Source organism: Somniosus microcephalus, chromosome 6 (genome assembly GCF_052327205.1).
Source record: "Somniosus microcephalus isolate GS21.2 chromosome 6, FLI_Smic_1.0, whole genome shotgun sequence".
Lineage (NCBI taxonomy): Eukaryota > Metazoa > Chordata > Chondrichthyes > Squaliformes > Somniosidae > Somniosus > Somniosus microcephalus.
Genome location: NC_140992.1, coordinates 44,284,377 through 44,301,491, shown reverse-complemented (window position 1 = coordinate 44,301,491; position 17,115 = coordinate 44,284,377). Strand labels below are relative to the sequence as shown.

At 43.3% G+C, this 17,115-nt stretch overlaps 1 protein-coding gene across 3 annotated transcripts in view; it reads left to right on the top strand.

Moving 5' to 3' along the window:
• Positions 1 to 16,895, top strand: part of capn10 (calpain 10) — a 72,649-nt gene extending 55,754 nt beyond the window's left edge. For all 3 annotated transcript variants that reach the window (XM_085990116.1, XM_085990117.1, XM_085990115.1), the window contains 2 exons: positions 1,715 to 1,760; positions 14,170 to 16,895. In XM_085990116.1, coding sequence (XP_085846242.1) covers positions 1,715 to 1,760; positions 14,170 to 14,199 — 76 coding nt within the window. In that variant the 3' untranslated portion in view covers positions 14,200 to 16,895. The remainder of the gene's footprint in view (positions 1 to 1,714; positions 1,761 to 14,169) is intronic.
• The last annotated feature ends 220 nt before the right edge of the window (positions 16,896 to 17,115 follow it).

Here is a 17,115-nt window from a genome sequence, read left to right as displayed (position 1 = left end):
CCAACTCCTTCTTGAATATATTTAATGAATTGGCCTCTACTGCCTTCTGTGGTAGAGAATTCCACTGGTTCACCACTCTCTGGGTGAAGAAATTCCTCCTCATTTCTGTCCTAAATGGTCTACCCCTTATCCTTAGACTGTGACCCCTGGTTCTGGACTCCCCCGACCATCGGGAACATCTTTCCAGCATCTAGTCTGTCTAGTCCTGTTAGAATTTTATAAGTTTCGATGCGATCCCCTCTTATTCTTCTAAACTCCAGCGAGTATAAGCCCAATCGATCCAATCTCTCTCCTCATACGTCATTCCTGCCATCCCAGGTATCAGCCTGGTGAATATTCGCTGAACTCCTTCCATGGCAAGAACATCCTTCCTCAGATAAGGCAACCAAAACTGCACACAATACTCAAGATGTGGTCTCACCAAGGCCCTGTACAACTGCAGCAAGACATCCTTGTTCCTGTACTCAAACCCTCTCGCTACGAAGGCCAACATACCATTTGCCTTCTTAACCGCCTGCTGCACCTGCATGCTTACCTTCAGCGACTGGTGCACAAGGACACCCAGGTCTCGTTGCACTTCCCCTTCTCCCAATCTATTGCCATTCAGATAATCTGCCTTCCTGTTTTTGCTACCAAAGTGGATAACCTCACATTTATCCACGTTATATTGCATCTACCATGCTTCTGCCCAATCACCCAACCTGTCCAAATCATCCTGGAGTTTCTCGGCATCCTCCTCACAGCACACATGCCCACCCAACTTTGTGTCGTCTGCAAATTTGGAGATATTACATCTAGTTCCCTTGTCTAGATCATTAATATATATTGTGAATAGCTGGGGTCCAAGGACCGATCCCTGCGGTACCCCACTAGTCACTCCCTGCCACTCGGAAAAAGACCCGTTTATTCCAACAACTCTTTGCTTTCTGTCTGCCAACCAGTTCTCTATCCAAGTCAGTACCTTGCCCCCAATTACACGCTAATCTCTTATGCGGGACCTTATCGAAAGCCTTCTGAAAGTCCAAATACACCACATCCACTGGTTCTCCCTTATCTATTTTACCAGTTACATCCTCAAAAAATTCCAGTAGATTAGTCAAGCACGATTTACCCTTTGTAAATCCATGTTGACTTTGTCCGATCCTGTCACTGTTCTCCAAGTGCTCTGCTATTACATCTTTTATAATGGACAGTCAACGAGGGAGAGATAAGCACTTCATTCCATTTTGTCTGTCGTGGATTTGAACTTGTGCTTGAAAGGGCAACAATCCAACACACTATTATGTAATGCCTTTTAGTGAGAGAAGGCATTCATCCAAGCTGGGCCAGATATGAAAGGGACCCAGAGGGGAAAGGGGAGCAACAGTCCACTAAGTCAATTTCTTCTCACTGACGCCTGTCTTAATAAACTTCCTTACAATAGTATAAACAAACCTCAAAATGTCAAGAGCTATAGCCCCGATTTTAATTGAACCCATCCTGTGGGAATGGAGTGGGTTCGGGTTGGACACCTGTTTTACACCCCGTCAGTGGAGCATAAAATCGGGCGGAGTGTCCGACCCCAACTTGTTCCGTTCCCACAGGCAGGTTAGGTTAAAATCAGTGCTTATATGTTATTGAGCCTTTATTCTGATCATGATTAGTCTGATGCATAATACAGATATATTAAAGAATAGATTATTCCATTTTAAATAATGTTTATTGCTCTATTTAGGAAGCCATTCCAGTGTCAGGAGAACTTAGGACAAACAATCAATGAGGTAATGATCTTTTATTAACCTGAAATATACAGATATACATTATGCAGGGAAATGGTGCTACATTCATTTGTAATTAACTATATCCTATAAACTATTAGATGTCAATGGCTATTGGTTGAATTTCTACATTCCCTCACATACTAATGCTAATGCTTAATATAGAAATATTCTTTATTTGAAGATTTTAATAAACAGACCAATTGTGAATTATATCCCTTAGACTGCTGACAGGTCCAAGAAATCTAGGCTTCCTGGACAAACCAACTGTGATTCTGAAACAACTAATGTTACAGTGATAATACTTATCAAATGTCAGCAGTAGTTTTATTAGTGCAATATTCAACTGCTTTGGGGCCAAACAATTCTCAGACCCCATTTGCCACTGTAAAAGAATCCTGCTCCACCACTGACCTTTGCACCTGACCCTGCCAGAGTACCTGAGGTCAGGGTGAGATGATTTATTTTAAACTAGCTGGAGTGCCCGGCGGTGCCGAGGCTTTTTCGAGGGCATGTTGTTGTTGGAAGAGAGAGAGAGAGAGAGCGACTGGGGGGGGGGGGGAGAGAGAGAGAGCGACTGGGGGGAAGAGAGAGAGTGACTGGGGGGAAGAGGGGGGGGAGGGGGAGAGGGGGAGGGGGGAGGGGAGGGGGGAGGGAGGGGGGGAGGGGAGGAGAGGGGGGAGGGGAGAGGGGGGGAGGGGAGGGGGGAGAGAGAGGGGAGGAGGGGGGAGGGAGAGGGAGGGGAGAGGGAGGGAGGGAGGAGGGGAGGGCAGGGAGAGAGGGGGGAGGAGAGGGAGGGAGGGGGGGAAAAGGGAGGGGGGAGAGGGAGGGGGGGAGAGAGGGGGGGGAGAGAGGGGGGAGAGAGAGAGGGGGAGGGAGAGAGAGGGAGGGGGAGGGAGGGGGGAGAGGGAGTGGGAGGGAGAGAGAGGGAGGGAGGGGGGAGAGGGAGGGAGGGGGAGAGAGAGGGAGGGAGGGGGAAGGAGAGAGGGAAGAAGGAAGAAACCGGGCAGCCCAGACTAAAGATGGCGCTGTTCGGGCCCACATTGAAGTTCCGCCATGATCAAAGATGGCGGCACGAGGAAATTGTCGTGCCGCCAGGATCAAATATGGCGCTGTGGTGTCACTGCATTGAACTGCTGCCAGGATGAAAGATGGCCGGGCCCAGTTGCCGGGGTAACCCTCCTCCCCTCCTGATCTCCAGAGCCGGTTGCCGGATTAACCCCTGAGGGGGGGGGGGGGAAAGAGGGGATAGGGGGCGGGTCAGAAAGAAAAAAAAGCTGTCTGCCAGCCTTCAGGGTGGGTGCGGCCAGCCTTGAAGGTGCGTGAAGAAGCCGTAGGCCATTTTCTCATGTCGGTTGGAAGCACGGGAAAAAAAAATTCTTAATTAAAAACTGCAAAATTTCTTTACTTTTAAAAAAAAGTAGCTGCAAGGTACAAAATCGGAAATCTTCTAACTTTATATGTTCTTTCCTTAAAAACTTTCGGCTTTTGTATATCTTCTAACTTTATATCTTCTTTTGTGAAAAACTTCCGGTTTTTGTATATCTTCTAACTTTATATCTTCTTTCCTTAAAAAACTTTCGCCTTTTGAAAACCGAAAGTTTTTTAAGGAAAGAAGATATAAAGTTAGAAGATATACAAAAGCCGAAAGTTTTTAAGGAAAGAAGATATAAAGTTAGAAGATATAAAAACTGAATTATTTATTCTCTATTTCTTCACTTACGTTGCAATAGTTGCTGCAGTCACTCCAGTGCTCGCGAAGACTGAAGTAACTTTTATTTATTCTGTCTTATTAAGCATCAGGCCCCGCCCACACACGCCATAGGATTGGTCAACCATCACGTGATGGGGGAGACCGAAGGGGGGGGGGGTTGAGGGGTGGGAGGAGCTTGCCGCAAAACAATTGCCTAGGGTCCAGCATGGCTGGCAACAGACGCCCAGGCTTAGAGGCCTACCTGCAAAAACGGGGAAAGGTAGGAAAATTAATGAGATTAGATAAAAGATTTAGAAAGTAATTAACTTTTTTTAAAAACAATTTCTGAAAGTAATTAACTTTTTTTAAAAAGAATTTCTGTTTTAAAAGTAACTTTTTTTTTTAAAGACGCAGAAAACGGGAAAAAGAAATGAAAAGTTTGGAATCAAGATGGCGGCGACTCACCTCGGTTCAGAACGATAAGGCCCGCCCACACAGGCACCGATTGGTGGACCGTCAGGTCACCGAAGCATAGGATTGGTCAATCGTCCCGTCACTCGACCGTAGGAGGGCCCGGCCGCACACGCCAGGAACCCGCCGTACGATTGGTCGACCTCGATGTCACTCGATGCTAATGAGCGGAATGTTGAACGTTTTTTGGATACGGCGGGCGCAATTTTTGTCCGGCCGAAACGTAAATATGCTTAGGACGGTTCTGGAATCGTCAGCTTTCTTTTGACGTAACACACGTGTAGGTACGCTCTATAACTTTCGAGTTAATTCAAGACAGACAGACAGACAGACGGAATGACAGACCTTTTATATATATATAGAAGCTGGAGGGAGCCCGGCTTTGCCAGGGCTGTTTTGGGCTGGGCGGTTTAAATCGAGTGCCAGGCTTTGGGCCCTGTCTGTGTCCCTCTGTGAATCTGCTGGCGGGCAACATTTCTACCTTTTAATACCTTGAAAGATGAAAGTGAAAGTACTTATAAAACGTTTTTGGTAAATCTTATGTTATTTTTAAAAGAGAAACTAACTTTTTCAAAGCTGGATAAGGAGAGTAGTTTGAGCTGCAAGCAGTGAAACAATGGCTGGCAGATCCCTGAGATGAAAACGATTAGTCCCGCCCACACACACACGTAATACCTTGAAAGATGAAAGTGAAAGTACTTATAAAACGTTTTTGGTAAATCTTATGTTATTTTTAAAAGAGATACTAACTTTCAAAGTAGTTTGAGCTGGAAGCTGAAGTCATGGCACTGAAACAATGGCTGCCAGATCCCCGAGATGAAAACGATTAGTCCCGCCCGCACACACACACCAATTGGCCAACCATCAGGGGACCGTACTGTAGGATTGGTCAATCGTGACGGCACAGGATTGGTCGAACCTTGACGTCAGTCAATCAATGCTAGCAGATAATTAGTTTAATTTTGAAGGTTTTTTGCATAAGGCGCGAACAATTTTCATCCGACCGAAAAGTAAATACGCTTACCAGCGTCCCGGAAGCGTAAGCTTTCTTCGGAGGTAACGCGCGCGTAGGTACGCTGTATAACTTTCGAGCGCATAGCCGGACAGACGCACACCCGAGGACAGACAAACAGAAGGACAGACAGACAGAAGGACAGACAGACAGAAGGACAGACAGACAGAAGGACAGACAGACAGAAGGACAGACAGAAAGAAGTATCCATTTATATATATAGAGATATCTCTGGCAGGCACGTACTCAGCACACCTTGTGTAGCTGCTAGAGGGAATGGGAGGAAGATGTGGCACCAGACAGCTGGTCAGGGTTGTACTGGTTTAAAAGTATCTTTTTTTAGCCTGTTCTGGCAGTATTCTGAGATGTCCAGACCGAGGCCCAGGCCTGGACACCCAGATGGGGCCCACGTGTGCTCCTCCAAGAATATAGGTGCCTGTTTCTTTCCAGTGTCCAGATCGCTGGGTGTTCAGGAGACTAAAGCCGTGGGAATTCTAGTGGGGGAAGCTTACCCACTGGCCCCACATCCTTGTGGCATCATGGGCCGCCTTTGGGTGGAACAGAAATTCCGTCTGCCTCAGAGACCAGTGGAAATTGCCATTGGAGCTTCTTCGGGATGAAGACCTTGGCCCCGATTTTTGGCTTGTGTGGGGAATGGTCGTATTTCCCCGAATGTGGGGTTTCTGACACACATAAAAAAGTGTCAGCCAGCTCCACGCAATTTTCCCTCATGTGGCCAATTAATTCCCAGCATGTGGGAAGCCTTGCTAATTGTCCAATTCGAGTCAGAAATCCTCACACTATGATGTCATCATTCGTGGTGCTTTCAAAGTGCCCAGCAAGCTTCTCCACCTCTGCAGGCTTCTCAACCACTCTTGCACAATGGCAGAGGAGCCTGCACCAGCTGCTGCCAACGGCAGAGGCCGAGCTGCCTTCAAATTCGACGAGGCTTCACTGCAGGCATTATTGGATGGGGTTAGGGCCCACAGGGAGGTCCTCTTCCCTAGGTCAAGGAGGAAGAGGCCTCCCACTGAGACCAATGCTGCATCGATGCATGTGTCAGCAGATGCCAACTCGCTGGGAGTCACCAGAAGAACCTTGGCATTACATCTCTATCTCCTTCCTTTACTCCCCCACAGTACCATCCAGAGCCCCCGTCCTCACTGTGGAGGAGGAAGAGGCTGTGCAGCCAGACTCCTCAGAGGAAGCTCCAACCTCTGATGGCGCAGCATCAGCAGAAGTAAGCGCACCCAGCACCAGCGCAGGCACACACCTCGGGGTGACCTTCGGGACATAGAGTAGTGTTGTCACCTGGTGTTTCACAGCTCACAAGTGAGCCTCAGCAGATTCTGGAGACAGGGGCAGCAGTGGAGAGTCCTCGTCGGAGGGCGCAGGACTCTGCCAGCTCAGCTCAGCTGTGCTGCATGACGACCCTCTGCCTCTGGGTCCATCCGCAAGAGAAGAGGTGATGGATCTCCATGCACAGATGCAGGAGTCTCTGGCAGGTTTTGTCTCCAGGGTCGCTGCGAGTGCTGAGCAAATGTAGGAGTCCATAGCGACCATGAGCAGAGCCTTTGTGGAGTCATTGGCGCATGAACGCATCACCATGGAAAGGTTGGCAACCTCCATGCAGGAGATAACTCGCCAGGGTACAGAAAACATGGTGATTGCTCATAAGAGAATGACATCTCTTGAGCAGCGTTGGCCATCTGTTGAACAGAGAAACCAGATCTTCATGGAAGTCCTTCTGAGTAGGACTGCCAGTGCAGAAACGGGTCCCACTGGCCCCCTAAAGCGCAGCAAGGTGCTCTCAAGCCACTTCCAAGCGCTGGCCCCTTCTGGCCTGTGCAGCTTCAGGTGAGTGAGCAGCAGCTTGGTGCTCCTGGTGCTCATCCTGCTGTTCCTGGTTCTGCTGCTGCCGCCTCTGCTGTTGGAGATCCTCTAATGCCAGGAAGGAACGTCCCAAAGGCCTCCCATGCTTCTGGCAGATGCCTCCGTTGAGGGGGCGCTGAGTTAGGGCGGTGAGAGGGGCTTCCCAGGAGCTCACACTGGAGAAGTGTGCGAGGCTCCAAATTTCTGCAGCTGCTGCTAAGGCTTCAAAAAGTTCCCCCAAGCCTTGATCAACAAGGTCCTGCAGCCTGCAAATGCTGCCTATTTAAATCTCTTCAGCCCTCAGCGACCTGCTGCTGCAAGCAAGCAAGCCAGCTGTTTTCATGCCAGCTCTCAGCAGCGGGGTTCCCGCAGGCGGGTTTCAGGTGGGGAAAGCCCCAAAGTCGCAACGGCACGGGAAAATCCACTTCAACAAGCAGATAATTGCTTGTTAGTGCTCCGACGACCAGTCCCGCCAGCAGCGGCCGGGACTGAAGCGGGGCGCGCGGAAACGGCAGTCCGAAAGTCGGACGGGGCGGGGAATCAGGCGGTGGGGGGGTCCCGACCCGCTTTTTTGCCAATTTTCGGTCCCCGGCCGCATGAAAAGCCGCCCAACGGCGGCCAGAAAATCGGGGCCCTTGTGTTTCTGGGCCCTGCCCCATCAGGCCTCTTCCATTCCCTTTACTCCCACATTATGCACTGGGCCCCCAGGGAATTCAGGGTCATTATTTCTGTTTGCCTGTCTTTTTTTCTCTTTCATTCTATTTTCTTCTACATTCTCTCTATTCCGTTTTTATTACTTTAATTTAACTTTTTTGTTATTAAATATAACCTAATCTATTGTATACCTTTTTTAAAACTTTGAGACACCATTCTTACACAGGTCCCAGTTACTTTTGGAGGTGGAGCAAAATCCAGAAAATGTAGCCTTTGGGTGAAAATCAATTCCAGAAGCAATTTTTTTGAGCTATCTGAGGAAGAGAAGTGTAAAGGTTGATTTGATCGCATTATAGACATGACCAAGCCAATCTTTGACTTGATTTTCTCATGCCAACCTGCTACTGGTTGATAAATTACCTTATCAGCAGCCTGGGCAATAAAATTGTGCTCCAACACAGTAACTCATCAGTGGCACAGCAGTGGTTAAGAATAGTTGCTAGAACATAGACATGTGGTTATTTATTTATACTTGGTAACAGAAAGCATGTACTTTAGTGTGTTTTGGTCCACTCAAGCAGTTCTGTCCCTTGTGCAGTGAAGTAATGTGATAAATATAAGCAGTCAGTAGCACGAACTCCTGTTACCATTAAAGGCTATGGAGACGCAACTGCAGGCAGATGCCATTGTTACTGCAAATACTACAGATCCCTTATTAAAGGCTGGGACTGTGCACTTCATTTACAGTTCCACGGTCAGGTCTTACTTTGATAAACTGTTGATCATAATTTTGTTCAGTTAATTAAGTTACTAACCTTTCTGATTTTTTTTCCTTCCCCAATATGGCTTGCATGGCACAGAAAATACTGTGTAGTGGCCCGAGTAAACCCACAAATAACATTCAAATTATCTATTTTTTGTAACTAGTAATAAAGCTGGATTTCACTTTCATTATGTAAAATGAAAGAAAAATGGTTATAAAAAGAAAATCTACCTTTTGAAATGGGTAGTTGTAGCAACAACCGAGATGTGGGAAATGTTTTGGTGCCACTTTGCACAGGTACATGTGGTCGCCTGTGCTGGCAGTACCCAATTTCCACCAGAAGGGCTCACTGTAGCTCAAGATTTGGAGCAGCACCAAGCTTTGATTTCAGTCAAAAAACAGCACAGCGTTGTTTCTGTTTGTTCATGGGAAATGTGCTGCACTTTTCATCTATAATCAGCGCTAAGCGTTTTATTTGCAATGTTCTGTTGAGACAGTGCCTGAGGTTACTATTAAGTTGTATTTATACTGAAAGTTTAGCATTGGTGTGAACCAGTTTCTATTTTGCACTCAACAACAACAATTTGCATTTATATAGCACCTTTAACATAATAAAACATCCCAGGACACTTCACAGGAACGATTATCAAAAAAATTTGACACCGAGCCACATAAGGAGATATTGGGACAGGTGACCAAAAGCTTGGTCAAAGAGATAGATTTTAAGGATTGTTTAAAGGAGGACAGAGAGACGGAGAGGTTTAGGCAGGGAATTCCAGAGCTTCAGGCCTAGGCAGCTGAAGGCATGGTTGCCAGTGGTAGAGCGAAGTAAATTGGGGATGCGCAAGAGGTCAGAATTAGAGGAGCACGGAGATCTTGGAGGGTTGATGGGCTAGAGGAAGTTAGAGATAGGGAGGGGTGAGGCCATGGAGGGATTTGAAAACAAGGACGAGAGTTTTTAAATCGAAACGTTGCTTAACCAGGAGCCAGTGTAGATCAGCAAGCACAGGGATCATGTGTGAACGGGACTTGGTGCGAGTTAGGAAACGGGCAGTAGAATTTTGGATGACCTCAAGTTTACAGAGGATGCAAGATAGGAAGCATTTGAATAGTTGAATTTAGAGGTTACAAAGGCATGGATGAGGGTTTCAACAGCAGCTGAACTGAGGCAGGGGCGGAGACGGGCAATGTTACGGAGGTGAAAGTAGGGGTCTTGGTGATGGAGAGGCTATGGTGCCGGAAACTGAGCTTCAGGTCAAATAGGACGCCACGGTTGTGAACAGTCTGGTTCAGCCTCAGACAGTGGCCATGGAGAGGGATGGAATCGGTGGCTAGGGAACAGGGTTTGTGGCGGGGATCAAAGATAATAGCTTCGGTCTTCCTAATATTTAAATGGAGGAAATTTCTGCTCATCCAATACTAGATGTCGGACAAGCAGTGTTACAAATCGGAGGCAATAGTGGAGTTGAGACAGGTGGTGGTGAGAAGAACTGGGTGTCATTGGCATACATGTGGAACCTGATGTCGTGTTTTCGGATGATGTTGCCGAGGGGCTGCATGAAGGTGAGAAATAGGAGGGCGTCAAAGATGGATCCTTGGGGGACTCCAGAGGTATCGGTGCGGGAGCAGGAAGAGAAGCCATTGCAGGTGATTCTGTAGCTATGACTGGATAGATAAGAATGGAATCAGGCGAGGGCAGTCCCACTCAGTTGGACAACGGAGGAGAGGCGTTGGACGAGGATGGTGAGGTCAACCATGTCAGGCTGCAGACAGGTCGAGAAGGATTCAGAGGGATAATTTACCACAGTCACATAAGGTGTCATTTGTGACTTTGATAAGGGCTGTGTCAGTGCTTTGTCAGGGCGGAAACCTGATTGGAGGGGTTCAGACATGGAATTGCGGAAAAGATGGGCACAGATTTGGGGGGGCGACAACACGTTCAAGGACTTTGGAGAGGAAAGAGAGGTTGGAGAATGGGCGGTAATTGGCAAGGACAGTGGGGTCAAGGGTGGGTTTTTTGAGGGGGGGGGTGATGACGGGGTGGCAGACTGTACCTGAGGAGAGGAAATTGCTAACAGTATACTAAACTTGCAGTATAAATCCAGAATGAGCCTCTCTGGAAGTGGTAGTCTCCCACTATACCATTTTACACCATATGGAGTACAAATCCACTGCAGACTCAAACTATTGCGCCTTCTGAACACTTTTTGAAAGTCCCTTAACTCAATTTAAATGTTTAACGAGCTGGGATTCTTCTCATTTTCTGAGCATTTAAATTTCTAACTGTTAGGAGGGAGCTCTGTGTATATCCAGGCATGCACACTCTCCTAAATAGGACAACTAAAGTTTCAGCCAGGAGCCAAGCAGTGTAAACAGGCTGCTACCTGCCTGGAAACTGAATTTCAGCTACTGGTTTGGACCAGTAGCTGCAGTGCAAATGCACCCCAAGACATTTGGAACTGAGGGTTATACTCATGATGAATTCATGCTTTCAGCACCAATGATGTATTGTAAAGGGAAACACATCATTTTATTTATATCTGGAGTATCTTTTTTTTTCTCTCCCTGATGCTACAGGGGTCATGAATCATAATATACAGAATGTTGAGTGGTCATTTGTTTTATTCTGTTGTGTTGTATACTCTAGAAATTAAGCAAGTGATGCTATCTGTGTCATGGTTGGTTCAGTGAGAATTGATCAGGATCAAACTACCTTTTTAGTTTCCTTAAGGCTGATTAAATATATCCCTAATGCTCTTCTATACACATTAGTTTTTCTCCATCAAAAAATATATTGTCAAAGTAAAATTATCCATCTCAGTTAGAGAATTGTGTTGATTCTGAAAGGTTCCTATTGTATACTTTTTACTATAATTCACGTTGTAGTTTTAGGTGAAAAAAATCCAGTTTGTAAACTACAAACAGAATGCAGTATTCTGAGGCTTAATTTTCAGTAAATCTTTACATAGGTTTCACATATATATTTTGTCATTTTATGTACATAAAATGTACTTTAATCAGAAGTTTTGTACTGGGTAGTGTACTAATGAACAGGTGAACTTCTGGGATTGGTTTTGTTACATTTGAACTCCCAGAGCAGATGAAAATCATGCTTTACCCTAATTACATGGGAGCCATGGTAAATCAAATCCACCAAACTTATTTTTTTTAAAAAGAAAACCATATATTTGGTGAAGAATTAAGATAGGAACAGATCTTGATCCCTTGATCACTCCATACAGCATTCATTTTAAATGAAAATGAGCTTAATTTGAACGGAGTGAGTCCAAAACTAAACCATTGTAGTGGATATTTAATGTTCTGCTTTTTTGAGGCATAGATTCATTAATGTATGTGTTAGAAAACATGGTTTACTTGTCAGTTCAAAAAAATGTTTTGATGCAGTTGGAAAGTGAAATAGTTGATCCACAGGATGATATTCCAATTCATTCCACTTGACTTTTTTTTTAATGGAGTATGGGATTCTGATAAGTTTATCTGATTGGTCAACTAGCACTAAAATCGAAGGATGGAGTAGAAAAGATTGTTAAATTAACGGCTCCAACTTCAAAGGTGGACATAAGGAAATTTTATATACCTGCTATAGCAACAGTAGCATCTTTTGTGCATTATAGCAATAGATCTTGGCCAATGGCTTTAACAGTGAAGGGTTCAAGCCAGCAGAATGTATTCCTGTCAAATTAAGCAGCACAAGGTCTGAATCATTGTCTCTTAATGTTCCATCCAGCCGTGGGGCTAAATTATTGGTGTGCAGGTCTTGCCAATACACTGATCATTCAGTAGTTACATTACTGATGATTCTTGGGTGATTTTATTGGTGCAATTGCCAGTGCATGGACTGTATTATCAGTGCAGTGCGGACCTAGGTCTAACTTAATATCAATGCTCTGGTGTATATTATCAATGTACTGTACTGTAAAAACAGAGTCTATATTTAGGTTAATTAGGAATAAAATCTTAGAAGTGTTGAAAATAGATCATACAGTAAACAGAACATGGATAAAAGCAAATCGTACATTTCATTAACAATACCAACAACTAGTAGGCCTCAAAATAGCAACAGCAGCAACAACAGAATCTTTGTTCTACGAACTCTGAAAGCCATCCTAAAATATCAACACCACTATTAATAGACCCTGCTGCTGAGAACATGTTTCTGTGCTGTTGATGGTAATCTCCATTTCTACTTGCCATCTACAATGCTATCAGTATGAAATATTTACAGGCTTAGGTGAGGATGAAGGATCTGCAAACTTGATTAGCTATTACTGCCATTGGTGGTGGCCAAATGGTTATAAGTAGGTTTTAAATTAGTTATGTTAGCCGGACTATCATGGGACGCTATCCGCTTTGTGTGCAACTGAATATCATAAGTGCATGTCTCATGAAAACTTATGAAATTGAGACACATTCCTCTTGAATATCTGTACAGCTCAGCAAAACCAACTAAAATGGTCACTGCATTAACACACTAAGGTTTGCATTGATTTCCTTGTCCTCATTTCCAAATCTCCCTACCTCAGTACCTTATTCATCCCTGTGTTCCTACACACGCTCTCTCACATCACTCTCCGACTTTGGTCTTTTTTGCATTTCTTCCTCCCTTCATACCACTTTCAGCTACAGAGCATTCATCTGTTTTGGCCTGACAGTCTAGGATACTCTCCCTAAACTGTTCTGTCTTTCTACCTCTCTCCCCTCCTTTTAAAGCCTCCACAAAGCACGAACTGGACTTGCTTTCGGACACCACTCCAATCCTCCTCTTTCCAAATCATCATCTCCTGTTATTTTTGCCTCTGAAGCACTTTGGGACATTTTATTATATTAAAAGTGCAAGATAGGTGTAAGTTGATGTTGCTTAGTTGTTTAAATGTAGTTCTTCACACTAAGGAAAATACAATAGCAAAGATCAATGTAAGCCTGCTAAGGAGAAAATCACATACCTGGTCTTTTAAAATATATTTTATTAGAATATTATTATTTTATTCGCCTGCTGTGTTACATCTACTTTTTGAATTCATCTATAATGATGAATTCATCACACATAGCGATGAGAGTAGTTCTTCCCCTTGGGTTAGTAACAAAACTATGAATATTGGGAGAGTAGGGTTTTCTCATCAGTGAAGTAACCCATGAGAAACTTCATATCTTGATATAACTTATAAATACTGTGTAGCATAATATGCAAACTGGACAGTGCAACATGTCAAAGGATTTAGATAATCTACCTCACAGAGCAAAGTTTTTCAGCATCATTTGGATCCATGAGATCCTAATACTACTTCAATCAGACAATCTCTTGCAAACAATTGGTTTGATTTTGAATTTGAGGTTTTGTATTATAACCTGTTGTTGGGAGAGATAGTTGGCTCAACATTTATCATGAGCCATTCGTTGCAGTGCGACTTTGGCAGGAACATATTTTCCCAGGGAAAGCTTATTGTGTTTGTATTGCTAAGAGAAGGAATTATGCCTGTAGGAGATTGAAGGGCTTAGAGAGCCCTTTTTTCATAACAGAAGAATAGAGACCAACAGCAAAACAAGAAATCATTTTAGACTTTTAAGACTCCTTTCATAAGATATCTTTTTCTTGGCAGTATTAATGTGGATTTTGTAATGATGTGGCACAGTTTTGTAGGTTCCTATTACTTGGGTATTAATGAACATTCAGGTTGTGAAATGAACTGCTACTGTAATTTTTGGTTGGATTACTTTTACTTTTGTAGCAGGCCAAAGACTAGAATTCATGACCTACTGGTTAAGACTTGAACATTTTTACTGCTTGCTTACCTGTTTAGTGTCTCTGAAGTGGATATTTTCTGATCCCATAGCGACCTGTAGTTCTACTGAAGATGGCTGTACATTACATAGATATGGTACCTTTTGTTATGTAAATAACAATAACTTTCTCTTTTGTTTCCCTAAGCTCTCCTATACCTCAGTGATGAAGAGGTAGGACACAGACTCAAAACACTTCAAACGCCTGCCTGAAAACAATAAGAAAATATCATCAGAAGAGAGTCAATCTGGAGACATTCACTCTGTACAATTTGCCCCTCACAAAGTCCCTTGGCACTAATAAAATGTGACAGGGCTCGTCATTGTAAATAAGCAACTCTGCTTTAAGCAGGCTGGCAATGTGCTTGATGCGCAGGAGCAAGAACAAAAGCTGCCTCAGAACTGGATGCTACTTCAAAGAGTCAGCAGCTCTGCACACAGTAATGGACAAAGAGCCGATCAGTCTCCTGCTGCTTTGATGTTATTGAAGACAAATGAGAATGACATTTAAATTCAGTTTGTACTTTCAGCACACACCGTATTACACAGTTCACTGAATTTTTAAGGTCTGATTCTGTTCTGCTTGTGTTGTGACCTCTGGGCTGGATTTTTCCATCATTTTAAAAACAAAACTGGAACTTAGGCTGCTGTTCACTGATGTCATTGTTTTTCTTCTAATTTGTTTGACATCGGATTGTACTAAGGTAGAATATTAACCAAAAGGGTACAGTCCCTTTCAGTACATGAGCAGCCTCACATTATTTTTTCTCTGTGAGTAAATCCCAAGTTGTGGTTGGAGACAGATCAATAACAAAATATTCGCTGATGTTTTTAATTCAGTATCCACCATACAGTGAGAATATTTGGGTTTGATCCATAGAATATTGGACAAGTGACCTCCTGCATGACATTATACTTCTGAATAATGTATCATCTGTATTGGTGCAGACTGAGTACTGGCAAACATTGCCTATACTAGTCTAAGTCTAATAAACAAATTGTTTGCACCAGTACAGGTTTGATATGGTATATGCATTATTTACAATGGTAATGGTTCCTACATTGATACAGTTTTGGTGCTTTTACATACAATTCTTGAGCTAGGTTTATGGTGTACTTTAAATCATTGTGAAGTAAAATTGTACTCTAGAATATCAACCCTGCCAGAGCAAGACTTCTGTTTAAACTAGAAACTTGGAAGTTTCAATTAGAAACTGCCTATTAATAATAAGTGAGTGCATCAAAAAAGCTGTCCTGAACAGGTTTCTCTGTACAACTACTAACTGTTGGCTGGAGTTTTATGCTTCCGCACTTCTAGCTCAAAACTTTTTATCCATTAAAGTGAATGGGAGGAAAATCGTGGGCTGGCCAGCACAGAAGCGGAAAACCCCTGCCATTGTTTTTTTCTGAATCACCTTAACAAGTGATTCCCCTATTTCTAATAATTTTTTAAAAACGGTATTACAAAAATATTTGTCCCATTGCTATAATTAAAGGTAGTGCATGTTAGAGCTTTCAAACGAATGCAGCACAATTTTATCTCCCATTATTCTAATTAGTGATATAAACTCACTGAGGTGAGGCATTAGCCCATCCCAACTATTCCTAATGTAATGAGTAATTGTTGAAATTAACTTATCTCTGGTCTTTAGAATAATCAGGATCAACTGCAACCAATATGGTGGGTATATTGTGTTTAATCGGAGTTTAAGGTGGAATCTAACACACTAGTTATACAGCAAAAACATACGGCCATGAGATGTAGCGAGTACCAGCCCCGATCGGACAGACGGCTGGCGTGTGCAAACAGCTCTTCTCTCTCTCTCTTGAACTGCCCCAGAGTGTTAGATCGAAGTCAGCATAGATCCACTCTCTGGAGCTCTCCACTCCGCCGTCTGCGCTGGAGGCTTTTCAGGTCTTTCTTTTATCATTTTTTTTAGGGGTGGACCTGGGGTAGAATATGGTGAGGACTGTTTTCCCCTTATCTCATCCAGCCCTGTCCTCCCAAGTTTGGAGTCAAACATACCATTCTCAGCCTTCAGATGTTCATAGCTGCTTGTTATGTTCAAAGCTGTTCATGCAGCTTAGCTGTGCAAACTAACTATTTCATTCCATTATCTATTTCATTCCATTATCAAACTATTGTACCATGGAATGAATCAATAAATTCCCAAAGATAGCCTCTATTCTATTCTCACACACTGGTTAACTTACGCATTTTAGCAAGCAGATTTGTTAAAGAGAGTCAAAATCCTAACTTAGCATTATAATATAGTTATTAGCGGTGCGGTAACAGAAGAAATGTAGGCGCTGGGCCTTGGTTGGCCAAATTAAAGATACAGTCAGCAGCCTTCCTAGCACACAAACAGCAGACAGCTAGCCTGGGAAGCAAGGTCATATGTGACTGCCACAGTGTGGAATGTTGTAACATCTGCAAGGAATTAAAAACATCGGCAAATGTTAAGTAGCTATCCAGCTACTCTGATACTAGTCTGAAGACACTTTTATCTCAGGCTCTAATACAATCATCTAAACACAGTATTATTCGCGTCACAATTTCGTTCGCATAACCATATATTTTTAGGTATCCCTAATTTCTAACACATATTTCTCCTTACTTTGTAGTTCAGAGTCTACCCTTGGGGTATGTTGTGAATAGATACATTTTACACACTGAATATTTAACAAATTTCAGTGAATTTTTATTGGGGAAAATTAAGTATTCCTGTGCAAAAATTGAATAACTTTCTCTTTATTTTACAACAAACTGAAGGTGCTGTATAATCGTAAATTATTGTAATGTATTGGTGTAGATTCCTCATTCAACTGTAATTTTATATTAGATCATATATTTATTAAACTGTCTTGTTAGAATACATTTGTTTATCTTGCAAACAGTAAATCTACTTAAGTAATTTACAATGGATTCATATCACACCATTTGGAAGCCAGGTAGAAAAATGTGTTAATGAAGCAATATTATAACCCAAATCCATTCTCTATGTTGTACTTTTCTTGTACTTCAATGTCTGCATTTACAATGTTGATAATTGCAAATACTGTAATTTGCTAAATTGCATTTCTCTCATTCCAT